Source organism: Loxodonta africana, chromosome 2, assembly GCF_030014295.1.
Source record: "Loxodonta africana isolate mLoxAfr1 chromosome 2, mLoxAfr1.hap2, whole genome shotgun sequence".
Taxonomy (NCBI): Eukaryota; Metazoa; Chordata; class Mammalia; order Proboscidea; family Elephantidae; genus Loxodonta; species Loxodonta africana.
Genome location: NC_087343.1, coordinates 209,401,690 through 209,418,095, shown reverse-complemented (window position 1 = coordinate 209,418,095; position 16,406 = coordinate 209,401,690). Strand labels below are relative to the sequence as shown.

The window sequence follows — 16,406 nt, the reverse complement described above, 5'->3', positions numbered from 1 at the left end:
TGCCTGTTATCCCTTTTTCCCCTCCAATTCTCCCATTTGTAATAAAAATGTCTGGCTTGTGCCTGTACTATCACTGTACTTTGGAAGCAGATAACTTGTATTCTAGATTTCACAGATTAAGAGGGAGTTGAAATTTGGACTTGGATTCTTTTTAAGACCTTTGGAATGATATGATGGGATGAATATGTTTTACATGTGGCAATGACATGAATTTTGGGATGTTATGGATTGAATTGTGTCCCCCAAAATATGTATCATCTTGGCTAGACCATGATTCCCAATATTATGTGATTGGCCGCAATTTTCTTATTTGATATGATTTGCGTATGTGTTGTAAGCCCTACCTCTAAGGTGTTAATAAGGCAGGATTAGAGGTGGTTATATTAATAAGGTAGGACTTAATCTACAGGATTAGGTTATACATTGAGTCAAGAGAATTGAGCAGAGTGGATAGGGACTTCCTTCCAGTAGGAATGGACAGCCAGGAGGAGAGTGCATTGTTTGGACCCAGGGAAGCTTCTAGACAAGGGGAAGACTGATTATAAGGACTTCCCCCAAGAGCTGAAAGAGAAAGAAAACCTTCCCTGGGAGCTGGAACCCTCAATTCGTACTTTTAGCTTCCTGGACTGCGAGAGAATGGATTTTTGTTTGTTGAAGCTATCACTGGTGGTATTTCTGTTGTAGCAGCACTAGATAACTAAAAGAGCATCTCCTTTCCTGCTTCAATTTTTAGCCTCATTTCTTGCCTGTGACCCAAATTTTATAAACAGTAGTGAAATTACCAGATTTTCATTTTAGAAATGTTACATTGATGACAATCAGTTGGAGAAGTGCATGAGTGTAGGCAGGGAGACCTGGTGAGTGATGATGGAGAATTGTATGATGCTAAGTGGAAACACACCTCAACATCATGTGCGACTGAGGTGGTCGATATATAGGCTAAGGGGGTCTTAGTAAATATGTTAAATAAAAGCACAAACCTGGTTGCATGTCTACCATTTTACAGTTGACTGTATCCAACTTGTGAAGAATCAGGCAGTTTCAAAAGTCAGATTCTCTTTTCCCACTGATATACTGAATTACTTCATGTCTGTAAAATAAGGATCTCCATTTGTCTCCACTAATAATAATTTACAATTATGAGCAGCTGGGAAAATTCTTTATCAAGTTATATATAGTGTCTGTTCTTTACTCTTCCTAGAAATGGAAAGACGATTACTGCTCCCAATTTCTTATACCTAGAGTTCAAAAACAGAAATGAAATGGATTCTGCAACGGAATTTTCTACAGTGTCAAATAAGCAGCTGTGCCCTAAATCATGTAAAAAATTTTTAAACTTCAGAATTTGTTCATGTGTTCAAGCTTGTGATGCCAAGAATATTTTACCAAATTAATTGTTTTTTCACATGTTAAAAAGGCTTCAGGATTCCTATACCTTGTAAAGCACTATAAACTAAAAAACTTTGATTGGAATTCATCATCAAATTTAGTAAGAAATCAACACATGATTAAGCACATAAGCTGGCATCATTTTTCACAAATGTTCTGTTTTCTTAAGTGTATTCCAAGGACACAGTTTGAAGAAACAGAACAAAGGTGACCATTTTTATAGGGATTGATCAGGAGCTGAGACTTAATAAACATAATTAAATGTATTGAAATGCACATTTAACACAGTTCTGTCTGGCTTTTGTTTGATTATTATTTTGTAAACACATGTTTTCTGAGCCTGACACTGAGTTCAGAAAATATATAAAATTTTAACATTACTACAGGGAAGACCTGAGAATTATATAATTCAAACTGGTTTTTTTTTTTTTTTTTTGAATCGGAAAATATTGACATTCAGCGTGCTTATTTTTAACTTAGTAATCGATCTTCACTATCTTTCTAGCTCAGTAAATGGAAATGGGGGGCTTATATGCCACAGGATGGCTATGTCATCAATTTTAAAAGAGCCTATAGTGGATGTCGCTATGAGTCAGAATCAACTCGATGGCGGTGGGTTGGGTTTTATAGTGGAAGTATGAGACTATTGCTGAATCTTAAAAATTATAATTCAGATGCAGGGCCAAGACGGTGGAGTAGTCAGACACTTCAGGCGGTCCCTCTTACAACAAAGACCAGAAAAAACAAGTGAATCAATTATATGTATGACAAGCTAGGACCCTGAACATTAAAGGCAAGGTTAGGAATTGGACTGAGCAGTAGGGTGGGGGAAGATGGTTCAGAAGAAGTGAGCAGTTGCTGGACTTGACTTAGCAAGAATCAGTGCCCCAGAAGCCCGATACCCTGGCACAACCGTGGTGGGGCTGGTGGTAGTGTTCAGAACACAGTTTCCCCAGAGAGAGAGAGTGAGCAAGCAGCACAGAGTCTACTCATGCCTCTGGAATCAAGGATGAAGAACACCCTTGGCTGAGGTTAAGTTCTTGTGTCTAATTTAATGTGTGGTCCAAAAAGCATCCCTTTCGAAAGATCTGTTTCCCATTTATCTGATCTTCTCCCTATGCTCCAGCCCCTGTGCAAGCTTTTGTGGTGGCCACTTCCCCAGTGCTTGAAATAGGTCCAGCTGTGCACCCTGAGCCATTCTTCTAGCCTTGGGGAAGGAACAAATTAACAAATGGGGAAAAAATAATCAGCTTGCTCCCCTAAGCTAGGAACTCAGGGCAGAAATGGCTACTTTCCCAGGGCACAAACACAAATGGTCCATGAACTTTGAATACCTTTCACCCTTGCATGGACCTGTGTGGACCCATTACAGCAGTTTAGGCCCATGTTGGCTCAGTGCAAAGGTGTACGTGCCTGAGGTCTGATTTCAGCTGTTTCAGCTGTGTGGAAGAGAGGTGGCTTTTCGATGTTTGATACCACCCTACCAATTAAGCAGGGTCCTCACCTAAACACATCATGGGCCTAAGAACTGGTGGCACCACCCATGCCACCTAGCCACCTGTGACAGGGGTCCAAGAATAAGTGGTGCCTCCCAGTCCTTACAGCCAAAAGCATTGGGCACACATGGTCAAGCTACAGAGCCCACTCATCTCTGACCTCTGGGTAACAGGGACATACTTTCTTCACAGACACCCAGGGGATGGCTGACACACTCTTGCCTTGCTCAGAGAGTGACCCCACGCTGCAACCAGATATCTGTGCCTCCACCAAGCACCCATGCTCCTCTAAGACTGTAGGTGTGAGCCTGCACCACATACTCAGAGACCAACTACCACGACACCTTAGCTGAATCCTGGGCTCATATACATGGTAACAGATCTAGTCATCTGGTGTCAAGAAGTTAGAGCTTCAACGATGCCAATAATCAAACTAGCTCACTTGAGCAGCCTATTTGGGCATATCAAAACAAAACAAAGCAAGAAGCTAGGACACAGTAAGCAAACATAAAATAAATTAATACAATAATTTATAGATGGCTCAGAAACAGTCAATCTCAAATTACATAAAGAAGGAGAACATGATAGTTTCAACGAGCTTCCAAGAGAAAGAATCAAGGAATCTTCTTGCTGAAGATATATTCCAGGAATTAGCAGAAGTAGAATACAAAAGATTGATATACTGAACTCTTCAAGAGATCAGGAAGCAGATGAAGCAAAACACAGAACAAGCCAAGAACACACAGATAAAGCAGTTGAGGAAATTAAGAAGCTTATTCAAGAGTATAATGACAAATTTAATAGGCTGTAAGAATCCATACAGAGACAGAAAACAGAAATTCAGAAGGTTAACATTAAAACTTCAGAATTAGACATCTCAATAGAAAGTCAGAGGAGCAGAGCTGAGTGAGTGGAAGGCAGAAATAGTGAGAATGAAGATAAAACATTTGGTAACAATATATTGGAAGAAAAATCTGATAAAAGAATTAAAAAAAAATGACGAAATTCTAAGAATGATGTGGGACTCTATCAAATGAAATGATCTACGAGTGATTGGAGTACCAGAACAGGGAGGCAGAACAGAAAATACAGAGAGAACTGTCAAAGATTTGTTGACAGAAAACATCCCTGATATCGTGAAAGGCAATGGGATGACATATATAAAGACTTGAAGAAGAAAAAAAAAAAAGCCAGTCAAGAATTACATATCCTGCAAAAATGTCTCTCAGATATGAAGGTGAAATCAGAACACTTCCAGAAAAATGGAAGTTTAGGAAATTTGCAAAAACCAAACCAAAACTACAAGAAATAATAAAGGGAGTTCTCTGGGTAGGTAATCAATAACATCAGATAACAACCCAAGACTAGAACACAGTACAGAGCAACCAGATATCAACCCAGATAGGGGAATCACAAAAATAAATTAAGATAAAACCCCTCAAAACAGGGAAACAGTGATGCCATTACGTAAAAGACGACAACGTTAAATCTATAAAGAGGGACTAAAAAATGTAGTCAAAGATCTTTCATATGGAGAGGAAGTCAAGGCAATAAAAGTTTGGTTTAAACTTAGAAAAATTGGAGTAAATATTAAGATAACCACAAAGGAGACTAACAATTTTACACATCTAAATAAAATACAAGAAAAACAGAAAGACTTAGCAAAAACAAAATCATCAACAATGAAAAGGAGGAAAAGACAGTATGTAAAGAAAAACTAAGATCAAAAAGCAAGTGCAGAAAAGAAACTGTCAACAACACACACAAAAAAAGACATCAAAATGATTGCACTGAATTCATACCTGTCCATAATTACACTGAATGTAAGCAGACTAAATTCACCAACGAAGAGACAAGAGAGTGGCAGAACGGATCAAAAAACACACCTTGCCTATATGCTACCAACGAAGACACATCTTAGACTTAGAGACACAAACTAAAACTCAAAGGATGGAAAAAAAATATATCAAGCAAAAAAATAAAAAAAAGAGCATGAGTGGCAATATTGATTTCTGATAAAATAGACTTTAAAGTTAAATCCACCACAAGGGATAAGGAAGGACATTATATAATGATTAAAGGGACGTTATACCAGGAGGATATAACCATATTAAATATTTATGCACACAATGACAGGGCTGCAAGATACATAAAACAAACTCTAATAGCATTGAAAAGTGAGATAGGCAGCTCCACAATTCTAGTAGGAGACTTCAACACACCACTTTTGGTGAAGGACAGAACATCCAGAAAGAAGCTCAATAAAGACAGAGAAGATCTAAATGCCACAATCAACCAACTCGACCTTATAGGCATATACAGAACACTCCACCCAACAGCAACCAAGTGTACTTTCTTTCTAGTGCACATGGAGCATTCTGTAGAACAGACTACACTTTAGGTCATAAAACAAGCCTTAGCAGAATCCAGAACACCAAACAAAGCATGTTCTGAGACCATAAGACCATAAAATAGAAATCAGTAACAGAAAAAGCAGGGAAAAGAAATCAGATACTTGGAAACTAAACAATAAAACCGTTCAAAAAAGACAGGGTTATAGAAGACATTAAGGATGGAATAAAGAAATTCATAGAATCTAATGAGAATGAAAACACTTCCTATCAGAGCTTTTGGGACACAGCGAAAGCAGTGCTCAGAGGTCAATTTATATCAGTAAATGCAGACATCCAAAAAGAAAGGGCCAAAGTCAAAGAATTATCCCTACAACTTGAACAAATAGGAAGAGAGCAACAAAAGAAACCTTCAGGCACCAGAAGATAGCAAAACAAAAACAAAAACAAAAAAAAAACCCAGAGATAGAACTAAATAGACCATAAAAAAAGAAGATTGAAAGATAATAAAAAAACTCCCAACAAAAAAAACCTGGCCCGGATGGCTTCACTGCAGAGTTCTACCAAACTTTCAGAGAAGAATTTATATCACAACTACTAAAGGTATTTCAGAACATAGAAAAGGATGGAATACTCCCAAACTCATTCTATGAATCCAACATAGCCCTGATACCAAAACCAGGTAAAGACACCACAAAAAAAGAAAATTACAGACTTATATCTCTCATGAACTTAGATGAAAAAATCCTCAACAAAATTCTAGCCAGTAGAATTCAACAACATATCAAAAAAATAATTCACCATGACCCAGTGGGATTCATACCAGGTATGCAGGGATGGTTCAACATTAGAAAAACAATTAATGTGATCCATCACATAAATAAAACAAAAGATAAGAACCACATGATTTTATCAATTGATGCAGAAAAAGTATTTGACAAAATTCAACACCCATTCATGATAAAAACTTTCAGCAAAATAGGAATCGAAGGAAAATTCCTCAACATAATAAAGGGCATTTATTCAAAGCCAACAGCCAACAGCCAGTATTTAGGATGCTAAATGGAGAGAGTCTGAAAACATTCCCATTGAGATCAGGAACCAGACAAGGATGCCCTTTATCACCTCTCTTATTCAACACTGTGCTGGAGGTCCTAGCCAGAGCAATTAGGCTAGATAAAGAAATAAAGGGCATCCAGATTGGTAACAAAGCAGCAAAAATATCTTTATTTGCAGATGACATGATCTTATACAGAGAAAACCCTAACAAATCCTCAAGAAAATTTCTGAAACTAATAGAAGACTTCAGCAGAGTATCAGGATACAAGATAAACATAAAAAAAATCAGTTAGATTGCTCTGCACCAATAAAAAGAATATCAAGGGGAAATCACCAAATCAATACCATTTACAGTAGCCCTCAAGAAGATAAAATACTTAGGAATAAATCTTGCCAGAGATAAAAAAGACCTATGCATAGAAAGCTACAAGACACTACTGCAAGAAACCAAAAGAGACCTACATAATTGGAAAAACATACCTTGTTCATGGATAGGAAGAATTAACGTTGTAAAAATGTCTATTCTACCAAAAGTGTTCTATGGATACAATGCAATTCTGATCCAAATTCCAACAACATTTTTTAATGAAATGAAGAAACAAACCACCAACTTCATATGGAAGGGAAAGAGCCCTCAGATAAGTAAAGCATTACCGAAAAAGAAGAACAAAGTGGGAGGGCTCACTCTACCTGATTTTAGAACCTCTTTTACTACCACAGTAGTCAAAACAGCCTGGTACTGGTACAACAACAGACACATAGACAAATGGAACAGAATTGAGAATTCAGACATATATCCATCCACCTATTAGCAGCTGGCATTTGACAAAGGCCCAAAGTCACTTAAAAGGGAAAAGACAGTCTTTTTAGCAAAAGGTGCTGGCATAACTGGATATCCACCTGCAAAAAATGAAACAAGACCAATACCTCACACCATACTAAAAAGTGAACTCAAAATGGATCAAAGACCTAAATGTAAAATCTAAAATGATAAAGATCATGGAAGAAACTATAGGGACAATGCTAGGAGCCCTAATATATGGCAAGCAGTATATAAAACATAACTAACAATGCAGAAGAGAAGCTAGCTCCTAAAAATCAAACACATATGGTCATCCAAAGACTTCACCAAAAGAGTAAAAAAAACTACCTACAGACTGGGAAAACATTTTTAGCTATGACATTTCTGATCAGTGCCTGACCTCTAAAATCTACATGATACTGCAAAAACTCAACTGCTAAAGGACAAATAACCCAATTAAAAAATGGGCAAAGGATATGAACAGATACTTCACTAAAGAAGACATTCAGGTAGCTAGCAGATACATGAGGAAATTCACACAGTCATTAGCCATTAGAGAAATGCAAATTAAAACTAAAATGAGATTCCATCTCACTCCAACAAGGCTGGCATTAATCCAAAAATCGCAAAATAATAAATGTTGGAGAGGCTGTGGAGAGGCTGGAACACTTATACACTGTTGGAGGGAATGTAAAACGGTACAATCACTTTGGAAATCTATTTGGTGCTTCCTTAAAGAACTAGAAATAGAACTACCATAAGATCCTGCAATCCCCCTCCTTGGAATATATCCTAGAGAAATAAGAGCCTTTATGCGAACAGATATATGCACACCCATGTTCATTGCAGCACTGTTTACAATAGCAAAAAGATGGAAGCAACCAAGGTGCCCATCAACAGATGAATGGATAAATAAATTATGGTATATTCACGCAATGGAATACTATGCATCGATAAAGAACAATGATGAATCTGTGAAACATTTCATAAGATGGAGGAAACTGGAAGGCATTATGCTGAGTGAAATTAGTCAGTTGGAAAAGGACAAATATTGTATGAGACCACTATTATAAGAACTGGATAAATAGTTTAAACAGAGAAGAAAATATTCTTTGATGGTTATAAGAGGGGGGAGAGAGGGAGGAAGGGAAAGGAGTTTCACTGATTAGATAGTAAAAAAAAAATAGATAGTAGATAAGAACTATTTTAGCTGAAAGTAAAGCCAACACACAACACAGGGGAGGTCAGCACAACTGGACTAAACCAAGAGCAGACAAGATTTCTGGATGAACTGAATGCTTTGAAGGCCAGTGTAGCAGGGGTGGGGGTTTGGGCACCATGGTTTCAGGGAACATCTGAGTCAATCAGCATAATAAAATCTATTAAGAAAACATTCTGCACCTCACTTTGGAGTGGGGTGTCTGGGGTCTTAAACACTAGCAAGGGGCCATCTAAGATGCATCAGTTGGTCTCAACCCACCTGAAGCAAAGGAGAAAGAAGAACACCAAAGACACAAGTTAACTATGAGTCCAAGAGGCAGAAGGGCCATGTAAAGCAGAGACTACATTAGCCGGAGACCAGAAGAACTAGATGGTGCCCGGCTACAACTGATGATTGTCCCAACAGGGAACACAACAGAGAACCCCTGAGGGAGCAGGAGAGCAGTGGGATACAGACCCCAAATTCTCGTAAAAAAAACAGACTTGATGATCTGACTGAGACTGGAATGACCCCGGAGGTCATGGTCCCCAGACCTTCTGTTAGCCCAAGACAGGAACCATTCCCAAAGCCCACTCTTCAGACAGGGATTGGACTGGACTATGGGGTAGACAATGATACTGGTAAAGAATGAGATTTTGGGATCAAGTGGACACATGAGACTGTGTTGGCATCTCCTGTCTGAAGGGGAAATGAGAGGGTAGAGGGGGTCAGAAGCTGCCCAAATGGACATGAAAAGAGTGGAGGGAAGGAGCGTGCTGTCTTTTTAGGGGGAGAACAATTCGGTGTATATAGCAAGGTGTTTATAAATTTTTGTATGAGAGTCTGACTTGATTTGTAAACTTTCGCTTAAAGCACAATAAAAATTAAAAAAAAAGAAACAACATCACCACTATTTTAAGAACTGAAGAAAAAGTTTAAATACAGAAGAAAATATTCTTTGATGGTTACGAAGGTGGAGAGTGAGGCAGAGGGGTATTCACTAATTAAATAGTAGACAAGAACTATTTTAGGTGAAGGAAAGGACAATACACAATACAGGAGAGGTCAGCACAACCAGACTAAACCAAAAGCTAACAGGGAACACAATAGAGAATCCCTGATGGAGAGGGAGAACAGTGGGATGCAGTCCTCAAATTCTCATAAAAAGACCAGACTTAATGGTTTCACTGAGACTGGAGTGACCCCTGAGGCCATGCCCCCCGGGCCCTCTTTTAGCCCAAGACTGGAACCATTCCCAAAGCCAACTCTCTTCAAACAGGTATTGGAGTGGACTATAAGACAGAAAATGATACTGATGAGAACTGGGCTTCTTGGTGAAGCAGACCCATGAGACTATGCGGGCAGCTCCTTTTGGGAGGTGAGATGAGAAGGCAGAGCGGGACAGGCTGATTGAATGGGCAGGGTGAACACAGGGTGGAGAGGATGAGTGTGCTGTCACATTAGGGGGAAGCAGTCAGGTTACATAGCAAGGTGTATATAAGTTTTTCTATGAGAGACCGAATTCATTTGGAAACTTTCACTTAAAGCACAATAAAAAAATAAAAATTATTTACCAAAAATTATTTATCACAACAGAGTGTCTTGTATACTCTATATGGATAGGAAGACTTAACATTGTAAAAACGTCTATTCTACCAAAACGGATCTAATGATACAATGCAAATCCAATCCAAATTCCAACATATATCTTTCTTTACATGTGTAATTATTTTTGTAGGAGACATTCCAAGAAGGATTTATTGGTTAAAATTATTAACATTTAAAAAATATTGATACAAAGTAGTAATTTGCATAATGTAAAAGTCTAGACCAATTGAGCCCCACTGTCAGTGAGGAAAGATGAGCAACTTCTCGTTTTCCCACTATGCTTGGAGTCTCTACCCTGCCCCAGATGTCTTCCTGCCCTTCCACGTCAGCTCTGTGATCATCAGGGGCCTACATAGCCTTCTGGATGATTTGATCAATAGGAGACCTCAGTGGAAGATTTGGAGGCTAGGGGGAGACTGGGGGCTGGGTACTGATTCCATCAGCCTGGTCCCTGACAGGCTGAGACTGTCAGTGGCTGAGTTCTTCCACCTCCAGCCCCGGGTCTCACCAGTGGCTGTCCTGCCCTGCAGCTACGCCTGCCGTGTTTTCTGGAAAGTGCTTTTCATCCTATGGCCTCTCAGAATTCAGAGACTGTTCCTTTTAATACACATACTAAACTATATTATTACTTTTGAATTTTTTAAAAAGCAACTACAAGAACACGAAACAAAATTTGTGAGAGAAGTCAAAGTCCAGGTGTGAGATTTCTCAATGATTGGGGAGTAGAGAAAGACTTCAAGCATAAGGTGTCATTTAAGCTGAGCATTTGTGGAATATTAAAATCTAGACAGAACTGGAGGGAGTGAATGTGGAGCAAGGACATAGCATGAGAGAAGCTATGGCAGAAAATATGAAGGTGTCCAAGCTGAAGAAGGCAGTATGAGACCTTGGTGGGAAATAAATTGGAGGGGAGGCTGGGCTCCCATGAAGGAGGGAAGGTGCTGGTTCTGATTCCTGGTTTCAGGATCCACTTGTACAAAGTGATAGAAGCATTACTTGGTGTTTGATGTGAGTAATCTTCAAGGCAATTTTCTGAGTAGTTTAGGTTAAGGGCCTAGGATGGAGGATACCCCCTCCTTGTCTTGAGAGCCAAAAAAGTGTAGAAGTACATAACATAGTTTCTTTTGTTTAAATCTGAGAAGCTGACATGGAGAGATTTTAGTGGCTTGACTAAGATTACACATTGAATTCGAAGCAAAGGTAATATTTGAATCCAAGTTTTTGGAACTTTAAGTCAAATGTTTCTTCTATTATGATATTCTATTTCGTGACTCCTGGCCTCCTCCATCCAATCCCAACCACATTAGGCTGAGGATTCCAATGAAAATAGGAAAGTGAACAGAGTCGGAAAGCTAAGACTTGTGGATACCATTTCAGATCCAGATTTCTTTGGAAAATGATGAATTCTGAGAGGATTTTAAAGAAAATAGAAACTCCAAGGAAGAGTCAATACATTGTGTGGGGAATATGAATAATAAAGAAAATTGAAAATCCCTCCTGACTTCTTTAGTGCTGTTACTTTTACACTTGTTCAACAGTGCCAAAGGACTTAAGGGCAATAGCTTATCCTAATTCCCTAATGTGATTATACTGATGATATAACTTCTGTATGTTGTTCCCTGAATTCAAACCAGGGCAGCCTTTCCTTGACTGGGAGACAGCAGCTGATCACTTCACTTGGCCGGTTTGGTTCATATTTACCATCCATTAACACAAAAAAGGTATGAGCTCTCCGTGCCGTGTATTCCTCTCTCTGCCTGGAATGTGGCTTTTTATTGTGTCTCTTCAGGCCTTTACAAACATTCAAAATAAGGAGCTGATAATCTGATTGTTGTCTGATTTCTTACGTTACTCTGACTGCAGATTTCCTGGAGTCCCAGCCTTTTTTTTTTAGTTGGGTGTAATATATTTTATTCATCTTTCTCTGTCTAAGTTTTACATGTATTTTCCTCTGCACATTATTGAGGGTAGAGCAACTCTGAGCATTAATAGAGGATATAAGAACACTGAGGTAGGCTAGGTCTGGTCATGGTGATCCTGACTTTTCCATAGCTGAGAACTTAATTCTCTCTGCTAAAGAGAGAGGTGTGACTCAAGCATTGCAACTGGAAAACTAAAATTGAAATATTCAGGCAAGGCAGTTGCTGAGCTAAGCTTCAAATTTATAGAGTGGGGAATTTTGCCAGTTTTCTAAATAAATAGAGATGGAGACCTGGAGGGACCCCTAGGCTGGGGTGTAGGGCTGCAGCTTCGTGTGTTTTATGACTCAACTGCTCCATCCAGCCCCTTGAACTTCATTCTATCCGTGTGTACAAAATGTCTGACATATTAAGAGCTGTTTTGGGGGATAAATAGTATCTGCAAAGGGAAAACAAATAACAACTTAATTCATTTCCAACTAACTACTTATTATTTACAGCATTTACATTTTCTGTTCTGTGACATTGAGAAAGAGGATTATATTTTCATTTGCCGAATTAATCCCCACTTCCATTATGAAAGGGACCAGCCAGCACACTGTTGCTCTCCTGGCCTGCCCCCAGCAGCCCTGAGCTGCTCTTCCCCAGCACCTGGGCTCCCCCTCTGCTCCTGATGCAGAGTGCTGCTGTTTACTGAGCTCAATCATGTGAGGAAGAGTAGAATACAATTGAAATGTATTAGTGAGGGTGAGGGTGTTAATAGAGAGATATGATGGCTAGATGGTATTTGAGGAGATTTCAAAGGACCTCCAACTTTTCAGAAAATTTCAATGATAATGTTAGTACTATTAATGATATTAATAAGAGATTAGCATCAGCTACTACTACTATTACTGAGTGCCACTGTATCTAAAAGTGGAGTGGGAGCTTTAGTAAGCTGTTTAACACTCACATTGTGTTAAAGACTTAATGTGCATTGTTTCGTTTAATCTTTATAACTTCCCATGAAGTGAGTCCTATAAAATTCTCAATTTTAGGTGAAGTAAATAAGACTTAAAGAGTTTAAATGCCTTGTCTTTATACAGCTCACAAGGGGTCCACCCTCCCAGGTGTATTTGATTCCTGACCCTGCTTCTCATCATTTCTTGGTGTGGCTTCACTGGCGTTTGATGTCATCATTCTATATTGGTTCAATCTCACTTTGTAAAAATAGCTAAAAGCACATGCCCTACTGGACAAAGGTTAGGACAGTGACATATCCAGGGAACATTTAAAAACAATGACTCTTATTTTCTTCCCCAGGTGAAAACTGGAAGCTGGACCATGTGCTCAGTAAATCAAACTTCAAGCACTGATTTCATCCTGGTGGGGCTCTTTGTTTCAACAAAGCATGCAGTCCTCCTCTACAGTCTGTCCTTCATCTTGTTCCTGATGGCCCTAACTGGAAATGCCCTTCTCATCCTCCTAATCCACAGGGAGTCCTGCCTTCACACCCCCATGTATTTCTTCATTAGCCAACTCTCTCACATGGACCTCATGTACATATGTGTGACCATCCCCAAGATGCTCATGGACCAGGTTATGGGAGATAATACAATTTCCCCCTTAGGTTGTGGGGTTCAGATGTTCTTCTATCTGACCCTCGCTGGAGCTGAGGTTTTCCTCCTGGCTGCCATGGCCTATGACCGATATGCTGCCATTTGCAGACCTCTCCATTACCCGCTGCTCATGAACCAGAGAGTCTGCTGGATCCTTGTGACTGGCTGCTGGTTCCTGGGAATAGTTGATGGTTTGTTGCTTACCCCTATTACCATGAGTTTCCCCTTTTGTCACTCTAGAAAAATTATGAACTTCTTCTGTGAAGCTCCAGCCCTGCTGAAGCTCTCCTGCTCTAGTATTTTCCTATACAAGACACTCATGTATTTGTGCTGTGTCCTTATGCTCCTCATCCCTGTCTCCATCATCTCCACCTCATATGGGTTCATCCTACACCTCATCCACAGGATGAATTCAGTTGAGGGCCGCAGGAAGGCCCTCACCACCTGCTCCTCTCACATGGTGGTGGTGCTGCTCTTTTTTGGTGCCTCCTTCTACACCTACATGCTCCCCAGATCCTACCACACAGCTGAGCAGGACATGATCGTGTCTGCTTTTTACACCATCATCACCCCTGTGCTGAACCCCCTCATTTACAGCCTCCGGAACAAAGATGTCACAGAGGCTCTGAGAAGCATGATGCCATTAGGGATGAGAGTGAGAAAAGTTGGAAATGTGAAAACCTAAGAATGACCATCTCTCTGTTCTCCTTCCTTCTTTCCTCCATTCCCTATCTCTCATCTCATTCTATTCCCTGGTTCCTGGGCCCCAACACTAAGTTGTCCCAGATCTTCCCTCCCTGCCATGCATGTGGTATTTCTCCTCCACGCTGCTTACTTATCCTGAATTATCTCTTGTATTTAAGTTTCTCAGAGTCCCATTGTCTCTAATGCAATCGTTGACATAAGACAGATCATAGAGAGTACCCTATATCTTATCTTCCATCCCAACTTCATTGACCATTTTAGTTTGAGATTTGGGGAGTCAAAGCTTTTAACCCTGAAAGTAGATCACTGTGAAGATTTCATATCTTAGCAGAAACCTGGAGGGGAATTGGATGTTCCCTCACTTTACAATAGTTTTCAAATCACAGTTCACTTGTGCCAGTCACTGCCTTCTTGTGTCTGCAGTTGTAACTTCAGTAAGTGCATCTGAACACATTTTGTTTGTTTGTTTTTAGTTCAAGTGTTGTAAATGAGATTCATAAAGTGCGCACCAATGTTTTCAATATATTTGGCCATTAAAACTATCCAGATCAAATATCAATCCACATTAAATTTCAAGAGTGTTAATAGGTTGATCTGATTTCACAAGTCATAAAGCTATAAATAAATGTAGTTGCATATTTAGATTCTTTAGGCTTTAACTAAAATATAAAAGTCTTGGCAAGGGTGGAGATTTAGGAAATCTTAATTGAAGCCTTTTCATCCTGAAACTGGAACAAATAACGCAATGGTTTTAGATCCGTCACCATTCTTGCTTCCTCTCACGAACCTCGTGTACATATCCAGATTTACTGCTGCAAATCTACCAGTAGCATCAAATCATTATTATATTCATAAACAAAATAATTTGAGTCTGTTGTTTCTGGGTTGCTAGAAATTGGAAAAGAAATATTTTTTTTCACATTAATGTGCGGCAAGGTGTTTTGGGTTCCAAACCTATTAAGTTAGTATACTTGGCACAGAACCCTGACCTTGCCTTATTTACTATCGAGAAGTAGAACTCTGGAGTTTCCATATTTACTCCATTTTCAATCAGCTGGTAGGCACTTGCCTTTCATTAAACCTGAGCTAAATACTTCTGCTTCTTCAACTGATGATTCTTTCTGCAGTGTGTGAAAGGAATGTGTCTGAATTTGGAAATAATCCCACCAAGTCAGACTAAAAAAATAACTCCAGAAAAGTAACACAATTTTGTCTACAGACAGGTAAAACTTAATTTTAGAGATCAGTCAGATTAAAGAAATCAAAGGAGTAAAGCTGCCCAAAGGTACACTATAGGTGAAAAACTAATTAAACCATGTTAAGACAAAAAACAAAAAGCCAAACCCATTGCCGTTGAGTCAATTCCAATTCCTAATGACGCCGTAGGATTTCCAAGGCTGTAAATCTTTGTTTGGGTAAATCTTTACGGAAGCAGATGGCCACATCTTCTCAGGCTGAGGGCTGGTGGGTTTGAACTGCTGACCCTTTGCTTAGCAACTGAGTGCTTTAACCACTGTGCCACCAGGGTTCCTAACCATGTTAGTTATCCTTATTATTACATTATTGATATTATTAATAAGTCATATATTATCATATTATTTCAGAAATGTGTGTTTCTAAGAAAAACTAAAATCTTGAGTTTGAAGTTACCACTAGGCTGGGTGACTTTGCAATTGATGGAATAAGTAAAAGGGGATTGAATTTAAAACCAGTCAGTCTTGGGTTCTAGACCTGTGCTTTCCACTTAAAATCCAAAGGTCGGGAAACATTTGTGAGTTTCCATAAGCACACAGGGTTCCCTTTATATCATTCTAAGAATAAGAAAGCAAAACTTCCTAATGAAGCGGGATAATATGCATAGACAGCTCATACTCCCTGCTCAGATGTGTTACTTCCCTTTGCTCCTTTGTACCATTCTACACTCTTAGAGTCTCTTCCCAACTTGTATGCCATCAGGTCATGAAGTACTGTGTGATTGCAGAGTCAGAGAAGCCTGAGGCTAAGTCCTAAATCTATTACAAAGCAATTCGCATAATCAGATTATTTTATCTCACCGCTGTCTTGGTTACTTTATCATTAAATTAGTACTGTATACATATAGAAGAATCCTTGGTGGCGCAATGGTAAAGCACTGGGCTGCTAACCAAAAAATCAGAGGTTCAAACCCACCAGTGGCCTCGTGGAAGAAAAGACCTGGTAATCTGCTTCTGTAAAGACTGCAGCCTAGAAAACCCTACAGGGCAAATCTACTCTGTCATATAGAATTGCTATTCACCAG

At 39.3% G+C, this 16,406-nt stretch overlaps 1 protein-coding gene across 1 annotated transcript; it reads left to right on the top strand.

Annotated features, from left to right (window-relative positions):
• Positions 1 to 12,312: 12,312 nt before the first annotated feature.
• LOC100660428 (olfactory receptor 2T3-like) lies at positions 12,313 to 14,614 on the top strand. The gene has a single exon (XM_003420700.3). The coding sequence runs from the start codon at positions 13,149 to 13,151 to the stop codon at positions 14,106 to 14,108; it is 960 nt and encodes a 319-aa protein (XP_003420748.2). The 5' UTR covers positions 12,313 to 13,148; the 3' UTR covers positions 14,109 to 14,614.
• Positions 14,615 to 16,406: the final 1,792 nt, after the last annotated feature.

Excerpts from the sequence above, each read along its gene's own strand:
- LOC100660428 (XM_003420700.3), top strand. The coding sequence starts at position 13,149 with ATGTGCTCAGTAAATCAAACTTCAAGCACTGATTTCATCCTGGTGGGG.